The sequence below is a fragment of the Microtus oregoni genome, unplaced genomic scaffold, assembly GCF_018167655.1.
Source record: "Microtus oregoni isolate MIOR12 unplaced genomic scaffold, Mior012 000034F_ref0000314, whole genome shotgun sequence".
In the NCBI taxonomy this organism is placed as follows: domain Eukaryota; kingdom Metazoa; phylum Chordata; class Mammalia; order Rodentia; family Cricetidae; genus Microtus; species Microtus oregoni.
The window spans coordinates 14,018,745-14,035,640 of record NW_024543093.1 but is presented as its reverse complement, the minus strand read 5'-3'; the positions used below and the strand labels follow the sequence as shown (position 1 = coordinate 14,035,640).

General features: G+C 42.6%; 1 protein-coding gene across 1 annotated transcript; it reads left to right on the top strand.

Annotated features, from left to right (window-relative positions):
- Positions 1–9,573: 9,573 nt before the first annotated feature.
- On the top strand, positions 9,574–9,931 carry LOC121432415 (cytochrome c oxidase subunit 7A2, mitochondrial-like). Its single transcript, XM_041630382.1, has one exon. The coding sequence runs from the start codon at positions 9,605–9,607 to the stop codon at positions 9,854–9,856; it is 252 nt and encodes an 83-aa protein (XP_041486316.1). The 5' UTR covers positions 9,574–9,604; the 3' UTR covers positions 9,857–9,931.
- Positions 9,932–16,896: the final 6,965 nt, after the last annotated feature.

Sequence of the window (16,896 nt, the reverse complement as noted above, 5' to 3'; positions counted from 1 at the left end):
AATTACTTGATTCCTTTGACATTAAGATAGCTCTTCCAGGTAGTCCTTGCCATCTTGACAGGTGGTCAGGATATGAGAGTACACTTCTGCTCCTTCTTTTGAAACGATGAGGTCACCTGGGGAGTGGTTGCCTTCAGGATACATTGTCTAAAGCAGCTTCAATGCCTAAACAATAGAATGGTAATGATTTGATGTCTCAAAGTGTTAAAGCGATTGACTGTTTGAGTTGTCCTTTGTATCATGTTAATAAAGTCTTTTGTTACATCCTTCCCACTCCCTGTTTATATTGGGTATAAAAGCTATGGAAAAATAAACGCAGATGATTTCAGGATTCACTGGAACGCCCTCCCAGTACTTTCTTTGGTTTCTGTCTTATTATTTTCACACGTGTCTTAATATTCTTTACTAATTTTTTTTATTTTTAAATACATTTTTATTGATATTTAATGAGCTCTACATTTTTCTCTGCTCCCCTCCTTGCCTCTCCCTTTCCCCATTTAATCTTCCCCCAAGGTCCCCATGCTCCCAATTTACTTAGGAGATCTTGTCTTTTTCTACTTTCTACTTCCCATATAGATTAGATCTATGTAAGTCTCTCTTAGGGTCTGCACTGTTGTCTAAGTTCTCTGGGATTATGGTTTGTAGGCTGTATTTCTTTGCTTTATGTTTAAAAACTACCTATGAGTGAGTACATGTGATAATTGTCTTTCTGTGTCTGGGTTACCTCATTCAAAATAATGCTTTCTAGCTCCATCCATTTTCCTGCAAAATTCAAGATGTCGTTATTTTTTTCTGCTGTATAGTACTCCATTGTGTAAATGTACCACATTTTCCTTATCTTTACTAATATTTCTAAAACCTCATACCCCTACCCTGGCAAGAGATATGTTTGTTGAGGCCAGTCCATGAAAATTGATCCATGTTTAAGTAGTTGAATATAACTCAGGGTGTGTCTTGATACTAAAGTGTTTGCCAAAGAGTTCCACCCCTAACACCACACAATGAAAGAAAAGCATGAACAGAAATACTTCTCAGCTGGGTCACAGTTTAAACACAAAAGCCCCAGGAGACTCCAGCTGCGGTGATGCCCTGGCATCCACGTGCCAAGAGTTACAGTGCTCTGTAAGAACCTGCCATCTCTAACCTTGCTTAGAAACTTTCCGTGCCCATCAGGCAAAGCCCCTGGGCTTCTGCCCTGGAGGACACATTAGAACAAAGTTCAATTGTTTTCACTGGCTTTAAATAGTCAGATGGGGCATCTTCTTACAGACTACCAAACTTCCTTACAATAACAGTCCCCAGGAAACCAATTCCAAGTTTTGCCAGGGCTCCCAGCAGGGGGATTTTTAGTGGCACCTGGGGACTCATTAAAAGTTGACAGACAATTCCAGTCTCCACTTTATTTGCTCAAATTACAGAGCCTCTGAGGACCAGCCACAGAGATGCAGACAACTGAGGCTGATGCATACACAGCCCCAGGTTAAGATGGAGAAACCCTGCTACCCACACCAGAGCAATGATGGTTACCCAGGTGATTTTTCTGCTTAGTTTCCAGCCTAAACTTGAGAGTCTATTTATCAAGGAAGACCTACAGTTAAGTACTGGAGGTGGCCCTCTGTTTTCCCAGGACACAAAAGTCCCAGAGTCAACTGCTACAGACAGTACTGTGACACTCTGCCTTGTAGAGCATGGTCTCCATGAGCAACACATGCTCCTGGAACTCAGGGATGTCCTGTGGGGCTCTGACACCTCTTCTTCCACTGTAGTGTTCAACACATTGTCATGTGAATAACACATCCAGCAATGTCCCCTATCCCACTAGACTCACAACCCCAAAAGGACAGGGACATAGTGAACTCCTTCAAAGATGTGTGATGTGGGATTCCCCTTTTTATGCTGTGAATATGTTTTATTATCATTGGTTAAAAAAGAAGTTGTTTTGAACTATGGCAGGTCAGAATATAGCTAGGCAGGAAAACTAAACTGAATGCAGGGAGAAAGAAGGCAGAGTCAGGCAAATGCCTTGTAGCCACCCAAGAAGCAAAATGCAAGGTAACAAACCATGGGCCTCATGGTAAAATATAAAATAATAGAATGGATTAACTTAAGATGTGCTAGCTAGGGCTGGAGAGATGGCTCAGCGGTTAAGAGCATTGCCTGCTCTTCCAAAGGTCCTGAGTTCAATTCCCAGCAACCACATGGTGGCTCACAACCATCTGTAATGAGGTCTGGTGTCCTCTTCTGGCCTGCAGGCATACAAGCAGACAGAATACTGTATAAACAATAAATAAATAAATATTAAAAGATGTGCTAGCTAGGAATATGCCTGAGCTGTTAGTCAAAATATTTATCGCGAGCTAACCAAGCAGCGCAGAGTTTCGATCTGGGCACCGAGTGAAACATCATTGTGGTGAGTGAGTGCTGTGGCAGCTGGGATCATACCTCAGCCCGCCCACACTTCCTGGCCATCCTACAGGGGCTATACTGCCCAAACCGCCTCTCTCTTCCTATCCCACTCAGCTTACATCCAGATCCCCACACCCCCTGTCTCCCTCCCTCCTTTGGGGCATAGCGCCTCCCTGCCCAGCCTGCTAGGACGCTGGGACCGAATCTGAACCGGGAGGACATAGGGGTGGCCGGTAGCTCCTTTGTTCCCATAGCCTGCCCGCAGCGAGCGGGGTGGGCCCTTTGTTCGCGAGCTAACCAAGCAGCGCGGAGTTTCGATCTGGGCACCGAGTGAAACATCATTGTGGAGAAACATCTCTGGGGAGTGACATCACTGGGAAGGTACATCAGTGGGCAAGAAGACCTGATCCTATAAAAGAAGATCCAAAGGGGAGTATTGGGAGGAAGAGATGGGCAGACGCCAATGCAGGAATTCTCCCAACAATCTGAAAAACAACACGAAACCACCAGAAGCCAGTGACCCCACAAAGGGGGACATGAACACCTTAATCAAGAAGAAGTAGAAAAAACTGACTTCATGAAAGTGATTGACACCCTTAAACAGCATATAAAAAACGCCCTAGAAATGGATGAGAAGTATAATAGAAAGTTCGAGGAATTGAGTAAATCAGTGAATGATACCCTAGGAAACCAAGGAAAAACAATCAAGCAGATAAAGGAAACAGTTCATGACTTGAAAACTGAAATGGAGGCAAAGAAGAAAACACAAACAGAGGGCCGACTGGACATGGAAAATCTAGGTAAATGAATAGAGACTACAGAATCAAGTATAACCAGCAGAATACAAGAGATAGAAGAAAGAATCTCAGATTCTGAGGATAACATAGAGAAAATAAACACTCTGATCAAAGAAAACAGCAAGTCCAACAAACTCTCATCACAAAACATTCAGGAAATATGGGACACAATAAAAAGACCAAACCTAAGAATAATTGGAGTAGAAGAAGGAGAAGAAGTGCAGCTCAACGGTACAGAAAATATACTTAATAAAATTATAGAAGAAAACTTTCCCAACCTGAAGACAGATGTACCTATGAAGGTTCAAGAAGCATACAGAACACCAAATAGGCTGGATCAAAAGAAAACATCCCCTCGCCATATAATAATCAAAACACAAAATATACAGAATAAAGAAAGAATATTAAGAGCCGCAAAGGAAAAAGGCCAAGTTACTTATAAAGGTAAACCTATCAGACTTACACCTGACTTCTCTATGGAAACCATGAAAGCCAGAAGGTCCTGGATAGATGTTCTCCAAAAACTAAGAGACCACGGATCCAAGCCCAGACTACTATATCCAGCCAAACTTTCATTCACTATAAATGGAGAAAACAAAATTTTCCAGGATAAAAACAAATTTAAACAATACGTAGCCACAAATCCAGCCTTACAGAAAATAATAGAAGGAAAATCACAAACCAAGGAGTCCAACAATGACCACAATAACTCAGACATCTAGAGACTCTTCACCAGCGCAAATCAAAGAAGGAAAACACACAAACCCTACTACTTAAAAAGTGACCGGAGTTAACAACCACTGGTCATTAATATCACTTAATATCAATGGGCTCAACTCACCTATAAAAAGGCACAGGCTAAGAGATTGGATAAGAAAACAGGATCCAACATTCTGCTGTCTACAAGAAACACACCTCAACCACAAAGACAGGCACCTACTCAGAGTAAAGGGCTGGGAAAAGGCTTATCAAGCAAATGGACCTAAGAAACAAGCAGGTGTGGCCATACTAATTTCTAACAAAGTTGACTTCAAACTTAAATCAATCAGAAGAGATGGAGAGGGACATTTTATACTCATAACAGGAACAATTCATCAGGAAGAAGTCTCAATCCTGAATATCTATGCCCCTAATATAAAAGCACCCACGTACGTAAAAGAAACATTACTAAAACTCAAGGCAGCCATCAAACCACACACACTAATAGTAGGAGACTTCAACACTCCTCTCTCACCAATGGACAGGTCAATCAGACAGAAACCTAACAGAGAAATTAGAGAATTAATGGAGGTAATGAAGCAAATGGACTTAACAGACATCTATAGATTATTCCACCCAAAGAGGAAAGAATATACCTTCTTCTCTGCAGCTCATGGAACCTTCTCGAAAATTGACCACATACTTGGTAACAAAGCGAACTTACACAGTTACAAAAAAATATTAGTAACCACCTGTGTCTTATCAGATCACCATGGATTAAAGTTAGAATTCAACAACAATGCTACCCCCAGAAAGCCTACAAACTCATGGAAACTGAACAGTCATCTACTGAACCATACCTGGATTAAGGAAGAAATAAAGAAAGAAATTAAAGTCTTCCTTGAATTCAATGAAAATAAAGAAACAACATACTCGAACTTATGGGACACTATGAAAGCAGTCCTGAGAGGAAAGTTCATAGCACTAAGTGCCCACCTAAAGAAAACAGAGAAAGCACATATTGCAGACTTAACAGCCCACTTGAAAGCTCTAGAAAAAAAAGAAGCAGACTCACCTAGGAGGAGTAGAAGACTGGAAATAATCAAATTGAGGGCTGAAATCAACAAAATAGAAACACAGAAAACAATCCAAAGAATCAATGAAACAAAAAGCTGGTTCCTGGAGAAAATCAACAAGATAGATAAACCCCTATCCAAACTAATCAAACGAAAGAGAGAGAACACGCAAATTAATAAGATCAGAAATGAAAAGGGGGATATAACCACAGACACAGAGGAAATTCAGAGAGTCATTAGATCTTACTACAAAAGCCTATATGCACAAAACTGGAAAATGTAAAAGAAATGGAAGCTTTTTTAGATAAATACCATTTACCAAAACTAAACCAGGACCAGGTGAACAATCTAAGCAGACCTGTTAAGTCGCGAAGAATTAGAAGCTGTTATCAAAAACCTCCCTACCAAAAACAGCCCAGGACCAGATGGTTTCAATGCAGAATTCTACCAGAACTTCCAAGAAGACCTAATACCTATACTCCTTAATGTATTCCACAATATAGAATCAGAAGGGTCATTACCAAATTCCTTTTATGAAGCCACAATTACTCTGATACCAAAACCACTCAAAGACTCAACCAGGAAAGAGAACTACAGGCCAATCTCACTCATGAATATCGACGCAAAAATCCTCAACAAAATACTGGCAAATCGAATCCAAGAACACATCCGAAAAATTATCCATTATGATCAAGTAGGCTTCATTCCTCAGATGCAGGGCTGGTTCAACATACGAAAATCTATCAATGTAATCCAGCATATAAATAAACTGAAAGAAAAAAACAATATGATCATTTCATTAGATGCTGAAAAAGCATTTGACAAAATTCAACATCCATTTATGTTAAAAGTCTTGGAGAGATTAGGGATACAAGGGTCATACCTAAATATAATAAAAGCTATATACAGCAAGCCGACAGCTAACATCAAATTAAACGGAGAGAAACTCAAAGCCATCCCGCTTAACTCAGGAACACGGCAAGGCTGTCCACTCTCACCATACCTCTTCAATATAGTGCTTGAAGTTCTAGCAATAGCAATAAGACAACATAAGGGGATCAAGGGGATTCGAATTGGAAAGGAAGAAGTTAAACTTTCGTTATTTGCAGATGATATGATAGTGTACATAAGCGACCCCCAAAACTCCACCAAAGAACTTTTACAGCTGATAAACAGCTTTAGTAATGTGGCAGGATACAAGATCAACTCCAAAAAATCAGTTGCCCTCTTATACACAAAGGATAGGGAAGCAGAGAGGGAAATCAGAGAAGCTTCACCATTCACGATAGCCACAAACAGCATAAAATATCTGGGGGTAAATCTAACCAAGGAAGTGAAAGATCTATTTGACAAGAACTTTAAGGCATTGAAGAAAGAAATTGAAGAGGATACCAAAAAATGGATGGACCTCCCTTGCTCTTGGATTGGGAGGATCAACATAGTAAAAATGGCAATTCTACCAAAGGCAATTTATAGATTCAATGCAATCCCCATCAAGATCCCATCAAAATTCTTCAGAGATCTGGAGAAGACAATAATCAACTTTATATGGAAAAACAAAAAACCCAGGATAGCCAAAACAATCCTATACAATAAAGGATCTTCTGGAGGCATTACCATCCCTGACTTCAAACTCTATTACAGAGCTACAGTAATGAAAACAGTGTGGTACTGGCATAAAAACAGAGAAGTCGACCAATGGAATCGTATAGAAGACCCGGATTTTATCCCACAAACCTATGAACACCTCATTTTCGATAAAGGAGCTAAAAGTATGCAATGGAAGAAAGAAAGCATCTTCAACAAATGGTGCTGGCACAACTGGATGTCAACCTGTAGAAGAATGAAAATAGACCCATATCTCTCACCGTGCACAAAACTCAAGTCCAAATGGATTAAAGACCTCAATATCAGTCCGAACACATTGAACCTGATAGAAGAGAAAGTGGGAAATACCCTACAACAGATGGGCACAGGAGATCGCTTCCTATGTATAACCCCAGAAGCACAGACATTAAGGGCAACATTGAATAAATGGGACCTACTTAAACTGAGAAGCTTCTGTAAAGCAAAGGACACTGTCACTAAGACACAAAGGCAACCTACTGACTGGGAGAAGATCTTCACCAACCCCGCAACAGACAAAGGTCTGATCTCCAAAATATATAGAGAACTCAAGAAACTAGACTTTAAAATGCTAATTAACCCAATTAAAAAATGGGGCACTGAACTGAACAGAGAATTCTCAACAGAAGAAGTTCAAATGGCCAAAAGACACTTAAGGTCGTGCTCAACTTCCTTAGCAATCAGGGAAATGCAAATCAAAACAACTTTGAGATATCATCTTACACCTGTCAGAATGGCTAAACTCAAAAACACCAAGGATAACCTTTGCTGGAGAGGCTGTGGAAGAACGGGTACCCTCATCCATTGCTGGTGGGAATGCAATCTTGTGCAACCACTGTGGAAGTCAGTGTTTCGGTTTCTCAGGAATTTCGGGATCAACTTACCCCTGGACCCAGCAATACCACTCTTGGGAATATACCCAAGAGATACTCTATCAAATGACAAAAGCATTTGTTCAACTATGTTCATAGCAGTATTATTTGTAATAGCCAGAACCTGGAAACAACCTAGATGCCCTTCAATGGAAGAATGGATGAAGAAAGTATGGAATATATACACGCTAGAGTACTACGCTGCGGTAAAAAACAATGACTTCTCGAATTTTGCATGCAAATGGATGGAAATAGAAAACACTATCCTGAGTGAGGTGTCCCAGACCCAAAAAGATGAATATGGGATGTACTCACTCACAATTGGTTTCTAGCCATAAATAAGGACCACGGAGTCTACAATAGGTGAACCTAAAGAAGCTAAGGAAGAAGGTGAACTGAAGGAAAAACATATAGTTGTCCTCTTCGCTAAGGGAAGTAGACCAAATTTCCGAGGAGAAAATGGGATCTTGGGGGGGGGGGATGGGGGTAAGGGGAGATGGGGAGAGAAAAGGTAGAAGGGAAGGAGGGGGGACCTGGGAAACGGGAGAACTGGGATAAAGGAAAGGTGGATAGGGGAGCACGGAACCACAATTCTTAGTTAAGGGAGCCACTTTAGGGTGGGCAAGCGACTTGACCCTAGAGGGGCTCCCTAGTGCCCAAGATGAGGTTCCCAGTTAGTTCCTTGGGCAGCTGAGGATTGGGAACCTGAAATGACCCTATCCTAGAGCAATACTGACGAATATCTTGCATATCATCATAGAATCTTCATCTGGTGATGGATAGAGATCGAGACAGTGACCCACACAGGAGCACTGGACTGAGCTCCCAAGGTCCTAAGGAGGAGCAGAAGGAGGGAGAACATGAGCAAAGAATTCTGGACCACGAGGCGTGCATCCACCCACTGAGACAGAGGAGCTGATCTACGGGGAGCTCACCAAGGCCAGCTGGACTGTGACCGAAAAAGCATGGGATAAAACCGGACTCTCTGAACATGGCGAACAATGAGGGCTGATGAGAGGCCAAGGACAATGGCAGGGGGTTTTGATCCTACTTAATGTGCTGGCTTTGTGGGAGCCTAGCCAGTTTGGATGTTCACCTTCCTAGATATGGACGGAGAGGACCTAGGACTTAACACAGGGCAGGGAACCCGGACTGCTCTGTGGACTGGAGAGGGAGGGGGAGAGGAGTTGGAGGAGGGGGAGAAGGGTGGGAGGAGGGGGAGAAGGGTGGGAGGAGGGGGAGAAGGGTGGGAGGAGGGGAAGGGAAATGGGAGGCTGGGAGGAGGTGGAAACTTGTTTTTTGTTTATGTTTTTTTTTCTTCTTTTCGCAATAAAAAAAATCATACAAAAAAAAGACAAAATATATATATATATATATAATTAATATATTTTTGTGATTGTTTTGGGTCTAGGTGGCCAGGAAACAAAAGCAGTCTCCTTTTACATAATGGAGCCCAATGTTCGGCAACATACATTCTCATAAAGCCTAAGAAAGCTTAGAAAAGGCTGCTAGACCCACAAAAATGGGAATTAGTTTGAGCTTCTTGGTAGCCACATATTTTCAGATAGGCTCTGTTTGCTGGTGGTGAGCAGAGTAGCGACTCTTTTAAGAGAAGGCTTCCTGACTCAGCCTTGGCAGCAAAAACTTCACAGTTCATGCTGGCAGCTCTGGATCATTCGAGAGTTCTTGCTACAGAGCACTTAAATGGGGTATGTGATCAGAGTGGTTTGTTGGTATCTAGTTTCTTGAGTTTTTTTTTATGTATTTTGGATATTAACCCTCCATTGGATATAGTGTTAAGGAAAATATTTTTGCATTTTGTAAGCTTTTATTTTGTCTTATTGACAGTGTCCTTTGCCTGGTTTTATGTTGAGGTGATAAATATGGATCTATTTTCATTCTTCTACATACAGACTCCCTGATTTCAAGCTGTACTACAGGGCTATAGTAATCAAAGAACTGCATGATGTTGGCATTAAAAAAAGATGTGTCGATCAATGGAATCAAATCAAAGACCCAGACACAAATTCACACATCTATGGACACCTGTTTTATATATATATATATATATATATAAAGAAGTCAGAAGGTTCAGTAGTCGCGGTTGGTGGGCAGCAGCTGAGCCAAGATGTTACGGAATCTGCTGGCCCTCCATCAGATTGCCCAGAGGACCATCAGCACTACTTCACGGAGGAATTTTGAAAATAAAGTTCCAGAGAAACAAAAGCTGTTTCAGGAAGATAATGGAATCCCAGTGCATCTGAAGGGCGGGGCCGCTGATGCCCTCCTCTACAGACTCACAATGGCTCTGACAGTTGGTGGAACAGCATACGCCATCTATCAGTTAACCATGGCTGCATTTCCCAAGAAGCAGAACTGACTTCGTCATCCCAGGCTTCACATGGTTCGATTGCATTCAGCGCTTGATGGACCAGGAATCTGATGAGTAACTGAGCTCTTTGGGGAATCACTATTTATTGACGTGTACTAACTGTCAGCAATAAAGCAGTCTTTACCATGAAAAAAAAAAGAAGTCAGAAATACACAAGGGGGGGGAGAGCATTTTCAATTAATGGCACTGATCTAACTGGATGTCTGTGTGTAGAAGAATGAAAACAGATCTATATTTATTACCCTGCACAAAACTCAAGCTCAAGTGGATCAAAGACCTCAACATATAAACCAGTTACACTCAACCCGATGGAAGAGAAAGTGGGGAATAACCTTGGATGTACTCCACAGGAAACAACTTCCTGGACAGAAAGAACACTAATAGTATAGGCACTAAAGTCAACAATTAATAAAGGGTACAGTACCTCATGAGATTGAAAAGCTTTTATAAGACAAAGGACACTGTTAATAATACAAACTGGAAGCTTACAGAATAGATGTGATTGTTGCCTGGATATTTTCCCAACTGCTATTTTGTTTAAATACACTGGCAATAAACTGCCAGGCGTCAGACTTTCTAGGAGTTTAATCCAGCCTGACAGAGTATGCTCGGCTGAACTGAGTCTTCATTCTCCCCTCATCTTGGATCATTTTACCTGCCTACCATGACACCTGTGGGGACCCCCTCACATCTTTAATTTTTAAGCATTCATTTAATTAATTTTTGTGTTCAGTCATGTCCCTATTAGCACACCACCATATGTATATGAATGAAAGTTGGAGTACAAGTTGTGAGAGTCTGTTTTCTCCTCCCACCTGTGGACTCCATGGAGCATATGCAGGTCATAAGTCTTGGCAGGTTCCTTTTTCTGCCAAACCTTCTTTTAAAAGAGGGACTTGTCTCCCTAAAAGGAATTTCACACAGCTCTAATAACTCCTCAGACCACCTGACAGAACGAGACTGAAGCCCAGACATCGATGGGCCAATGGTGGAACCATATCTTGATAGGTATGTGCTATTGTACATTCATGTGAGTGTGTAAGTGTACACGCCCAGGCACAGCCATTCAGAAGTCAAAACAAGACACTGTCTCCCTCTGACAGGCTCTATCCAGTTACTCGAGACAAAGTCTCTGATCCAGAAGCTTGCTATTTTAACTAGGCTGGCTGGGCCAGTAAGCTTTCAGGATCTGCTTGTATCTGCCTTCTGAGACTGGGATTATGGGCAAATGCAGCCATGCCTAACTTTACGTGGGTCACGGGGATTCAAACTCAAGTCCTCAAGCTTTCAGAATAAGCTCTCCTACCCACTGAGGCATTTGCCCAGCCCCCACAGTGGTTTTATGGCATTTCCATACACGTGTCATGATGCTTTGTCCTCATTCCTCCCTCCCGTGAGCTCTTCAGGTTGCTTCTCCTGCTTTCGCTTCCCCAGTGCGAGGAGTACAGGCGTGTGGCATCTTGTGAAAGGCCTGTTTGCCCCACCTCTGGACACTTCCAAGACTTGACTAAAATGTGCTCCCTCTTTCCACAGATTCAGAGGTAGTCAACACATGAGATGGTGAAATAGAACTCCCACCAATGGAGTGAGACACAGTCAGCATCTGCTTTAGAATAAACACAAAGTGAACTTCCTGCCGCCGCCACCCTGGCCTGTGCTTGCTTTCTGGTTTGAATCAGGATGCATCCTTTTTACAAAAAGAAATTGCCTTGCTGAGTTGCTTTGCTTGTGTGTTTCCTTGTGTGACACTGAGAATATTCTTTTCTAATATGCTTCTGACATACAGGCTCAAGACCCTCGGGCACCACACTCCACAGCTCCTCTGGCATACAAACTCCAACCTAAGTCTGGAATCCCTGCCGTGACCCTAGCAGGTACTGCCCTGGCTGTGGAAACACAGTGATGCCAGCACCCAGGTGCCCTCGAAGACCCCAGTGAGCACTCAGAAAATGACAGGATAGCAGATCCCAGTTCAAAGCAACAAGACCATTGTCTCTGTCTCCAGCAGATTTCCTTCCAAAACACAGCTACGTGTTGCAAAATCTAACTGGTCTTAATAAAAGCTCAGAGTCAGATATCAGGCTAAATGTTGAAAGATCAGAGAAGCAGAGCACTCAGCCACTGGAGAGACTTTTTACCTCTACTGAATCCTCAGACCAAATGGGGTATCCTGTCTCTATGACTCTGATTGAATGGCATCTGTATGAAACCTCATACTGAATCCTGAGCTCCCGTCTCCTCCCACCTTATATCCCTCTCTCTGCCCAGCTATATCACTTCCCTGGCCCTGGCTTTCCAGACCTGACACTTGCTCTTAACACTTGGGGCAATTCCTGCTTCCTCCTCTACAAAGAAGTGTCACAGGTATGCTCAGGGAGTTCTAGACCCCCGTGTCCATGGCGACAGCACGTGACATCAGAGAGGAAAGACCACATAGGACAGGTGAGGTCACACTGGAGGAGAAGGGAGGGCTGGATGATGCTGGAGAAGGTGATCCTAGGCACCAATACAAGAAAGTGGGCAGCAGCGGAAGACTGGAAGCTCTTGACATACCCCGGCTTCTCTCAACCAAGGACACGCACTTGAAAAGCCTGTTGTAGGCAAATGAAAGAAAGAAGTATAAAGGAAGGGATGTGACTGGTTCTGGGGTTTGGTAGCAAATGAATGAAAAAATAAAGAAATAAAAAGGAAAGGAAACATGACTGTTTCTAAGTATGGTGGAGGAGAAAGTTTATTATAGGCATGGGGGAGAGTGCAGCCAGAGGCGGGGACCTCTGAGGGTCCAGAGTGGGCAACAGACTGAGCATGTGAGGAGAGGAGGGAGTGGTAGGGAAAGAGGAGAGAGAGGAACCAGGTGCAGCAGCCAGGAGATCCAAAGGTACAAAGAGAGCGGGGGATCAAAATGGTTGGATTATATAGGGAAGGGCAACCCAGCCCCCTGGACTGGAATGCCAGCCAGGATTAGGACTGAGGGATGCTGGCCAGGTCCACTGTGATATGTTAAATAGACACCTCAGCCATCTGTCCCAGGTTTGAAACCTAACAGTAGGAATTAGGGACAGGTGGATACTGTGTAGATGACTCATAAAAGGTCATATATCTGGGACTGGAGACTTGGCTCAGTGGTTAAAAGCACTGGCTGCTCTTTCGGATGACCCTGGTTCAATTTCCAGGACCCACATGGCAGCTCACAACTGTCTGTAACTGAAGTTCCAGGGAATCCAACACCTTTACACAAACATGCAGGTAGGCAAAACACCAATGCACATGAAAGTAACTAATTAAAAAAAAAAAAAGTCACACAGCCCCTTTCCCCTTCCTTTTCTTGGCACTGGGCCCACAGGAAAGATCTGGCACACCCCTGAGCTCCTTTGCATCTTGTTAGACCTGAGGGGGGAAACAGTACCACAACTGTTTGATTAAAGTAAGCTTTATTTAGAGATGCACGAGGAGCTGGCCAGCTGGCTGTCTCTCACATTGCAGAGAGCAGCTTCTCACTGGTTTTGAGCTCGCTTTTACAGGAACGGTTAGGGTTGACAGAAAATAGCCGTGGGAAGAAAGGAGGCAATAAACTTACGTGAAGAATACATTATATGGGCGGGGAGTCATCAAGGTATCTGGAAAGACATTTTCCTATGACAAAGGGGAGTTGTGTATCGCAGGTTCAGGAGTTCAGCCAGGCAAAGGGGTGGCCATACATCATGGGGTCACAGGTTCAGTGTAGGTTGAAAAAGATGATTTGCAGTATACATAGTATACATTAGGCTTAGGAAACAGAAACCTTTGTAAGGGCTGGAAACAATAGCAATAAATACTGTGGCTCTTTTTTTTAATTGCTTTATAAATAATACCATTCAAAATTTCCACTTCCTCCCCTCCTCCCATTTCCCTCCTGCTCACCCACTCCCTCCTCCCCCTTCAGTCCTAAGAGAGGGCAGGGTACCCGGCCCTGTGGGAAGTCCAAGGCCCTCCCCCTTCCATCCAGGCTTAGGAAGGTATGCATCCAAATAGACTTGGATCTCCAAAAGCCAAATACTGTGGCTCTTTAACAAGAATGTGGCTCCTGTTTTGGTTCCACAAGTTCTCCTTAAAAAAAGCTATCTCCTTTCTTGTACAGTTCATTGAAAAAGGCTTGAGCATCTGGAAAGTCAGTGGCTGCCTTCCAGACTCAAGTCCATGCAAGTAACACTGATAGCCCCACCTTCAGGAATTTGAAATGAGATTTTTTTTTTTACACATAATTTCTCAATCTCTCCATTTTCAACCAAAAAAAAATACAAACACACAAATAAATGAATATAGTTACTCAAGGCATGGAGACAGTGGCATTTTTAGAGACAAAAATTAAAACAAAAATGTTCACACTTTAATGATACTGACTACTTAGCTTAGCCCAATGACTTGTGGAGTCATATACAAAGATTTACAACCTACCTTCCAAATGACACATGGCCCCTGAGCCCAATGTCACTCTCAAGAGAGACAGTGAGTGTTTTGAAATCTAGCTCTGCCCTTCAAATTCAGAACTAACAGAAATGGTCACCTTGCCCTTCTCTCCGGTTTCCTCTGCCTTGCTGAACTGTTAGAGTACAGCCCTAAAGCTAGTCATCAAGGTCTACTTCCTTATTTGGTCACTTCCTCCACCTGAGGCTGACCACCAAGGTCCAGCTCAAAGAACTGAAGTCCAGCAATCAAAAGCCCCTTTTGGCTGTCCTAATTAACATGTCTGATTTAAATTAAACACCTCATCCTAACACGGGTTTCCCTTCTTCCCTTTTTAAACTGACATTTGCCTATGGGCCACATGAGTCTCCTTTCTATTCAGAGGACAAACATCCTTCCCCGTCTCCCTGGTCCCCTTCCCCCTCATGTTGCAAGAGTTCTAATTGGTATTAATAATAAAAACCCAGAGACAGATATTAGGGGATGAAAGCTGAAAGATCAGAGAAACAGAGCAGCCAGGCACTAGAGATCTTACCTCTATGGCTTTAAGCCCCAAAAGAGAGTGAGCTCCTCTCTCTACCTTGCCTTTTCACTTCTTCTCTCCACCTAGGCAAATCCCTTCCTGTCTGTACAGGAAGTATAGATAGGAACTTTCTGTTATAGCTAACTAATGGTTAGCCTCTCTGTTGTTATGATAAAATATTGACTAAAAACTACTCAAGGAAATGCTTTATGTCAGCTTACAGGTTACAGTCTGTGGAAATCGAGGCAGGAGCTCATGACAGAAACCTGGGGATAGGAACTGAAGTGGAGACCATAGAGGAAGGCTGCTTACTGGATTCCCTGCAGATAAGAACTGAAGTGGAGACCATAGAGGAAGGCTGCTTACTGGATTGTTCTCCAGGTTCACATTCAGCTGTGTTTCTTCAGGTTCAGCTGCTTGGCTAGGGGTTGGGACCACCCACAGTGGGCTGGGCCCTCTCACATCAATTATTAATCAAGAAAATGCCTCATAGCATGATCTACAGACCAATCTGATGGTGGCATTTCATCAATTGAGGTTCCCTTGTCTCAGATAATCCTAGCTTGTGTCAAGTTGACAAAACAAATAAAAAACAACGCCTCAAAACTAACCAGTATATAGAATCACAAGGAAAACACACACTCATAAGGCCACACATACTAGGACTATGTTTTGGTCTAGGGTGTGAGCAGGATTTGTTTTGTCTGACCAACAGAATGTTTAACTACAGATGTAGCCTGTGGCCTTCAGCTGGTCTATTCATTTCCTTGTATCATGTTAATGCATCTTTTTTATCTTACTCCTACCTCTGAGGGTCAGGGTATCTTCAGCAATTGGAAATTAAACGTGGGTGATTTTAGTATTCAGTGAAACTTCCTCCTGGTACTATTCTATATGTTTCTGTTTTATTATTTTTATTTGCATCTTTGTATTCTTTACTAATATTTCCAAGTCCCAACACCTCTACCCTGGTGAGTGGTAATTTTTTTGAGCCTGGTCCCCAACAGTTTCTTACTGATAAAACTTCTGAAAAGACAAAAAGGCCTTAGGAACAAAAAAAAAAAACAATGTCCCCTAGTCTCTAGCAGACAAATCTATAAGGCTTGAAGACAGACCCAGTAATTTAAGATGTTTAATATAAACCAGAGGCTCTCAACGTTCCTGATGCTGTGACCCTTTAATACAGTTCCTCGTGCTGTGGTGACTCCCAACCATGAAGTTACGTTGTTGCTTCTTCATAACTCTAATTTTGCTACTGTTATGAATTATAATGCAAATGCCTGCATTTTCCTACAGTCTTAGCTGAAAAGGTTGTTGACCCCCAAAGGGATCATGGCACACAGGTTGAGAGCCTAACTCCTAATGCCATCATACCTCACCCCAAATAGCCAGTTTCTGTGAGGAAAAATGGTATTATAAAAGATTTATTACTTCAAGAGAGTGAGCGGTCAGTCTCGGTGCAACTCTAATGCAACCCTAACCAAAAAATACAGTTCCTGCCTTGGCTTCCTATGAGCCAGGATATGTAGGCCAAATAAACCCTTGCTTCCCCAAGTTGCTTTTAGTCATATTATTTCATCACAGAAGTAGTAACCCTAAGCTGGCTTGCCATTGCCACTTCTTATGCACAGCAGGATACAAAGGGAACATAGTTCAGGTTAAATCTATGTTGCAGAGTCCTTTATTGGTTCCTAGAACCAAAAACCCATAGGAAGAGTTTGACGGTGCTGGAGGATGCTATGTACACTAGTATATACTACCCATCTATGAATCCCGAGAGATACGAAAACAGCAGACCTGCCTGACAAGGTGATCCCACCAGTATAATAGTGGCACAAATGTTATGGGAGTAACTAACCAAACTCTGGATTTAAGATTGGCTCTACAAGACAGAACTCATGCCTGACATGAAACCAAAGCTAGGTAGATCAAAGGCCCATTTTGCTAAATAGATACAGTATTAAGCCAACTCCTAAAAACTTGTTATACTCATAGATTAGTACGTCTCTCACCCCTTACCGTAACTTTCCATACTACATGTCAATTAGCACAGAAATCCACA

Excerpts from the sequence above, each read along its gene's own strand:
- LOC121432415 (XM_041630382.1), top strand. The coding sequence starts at position 9,605 with ATGTTACGGAATCTGCTGGCCCTCCATCAGATTGCCCAGAGGACCATC.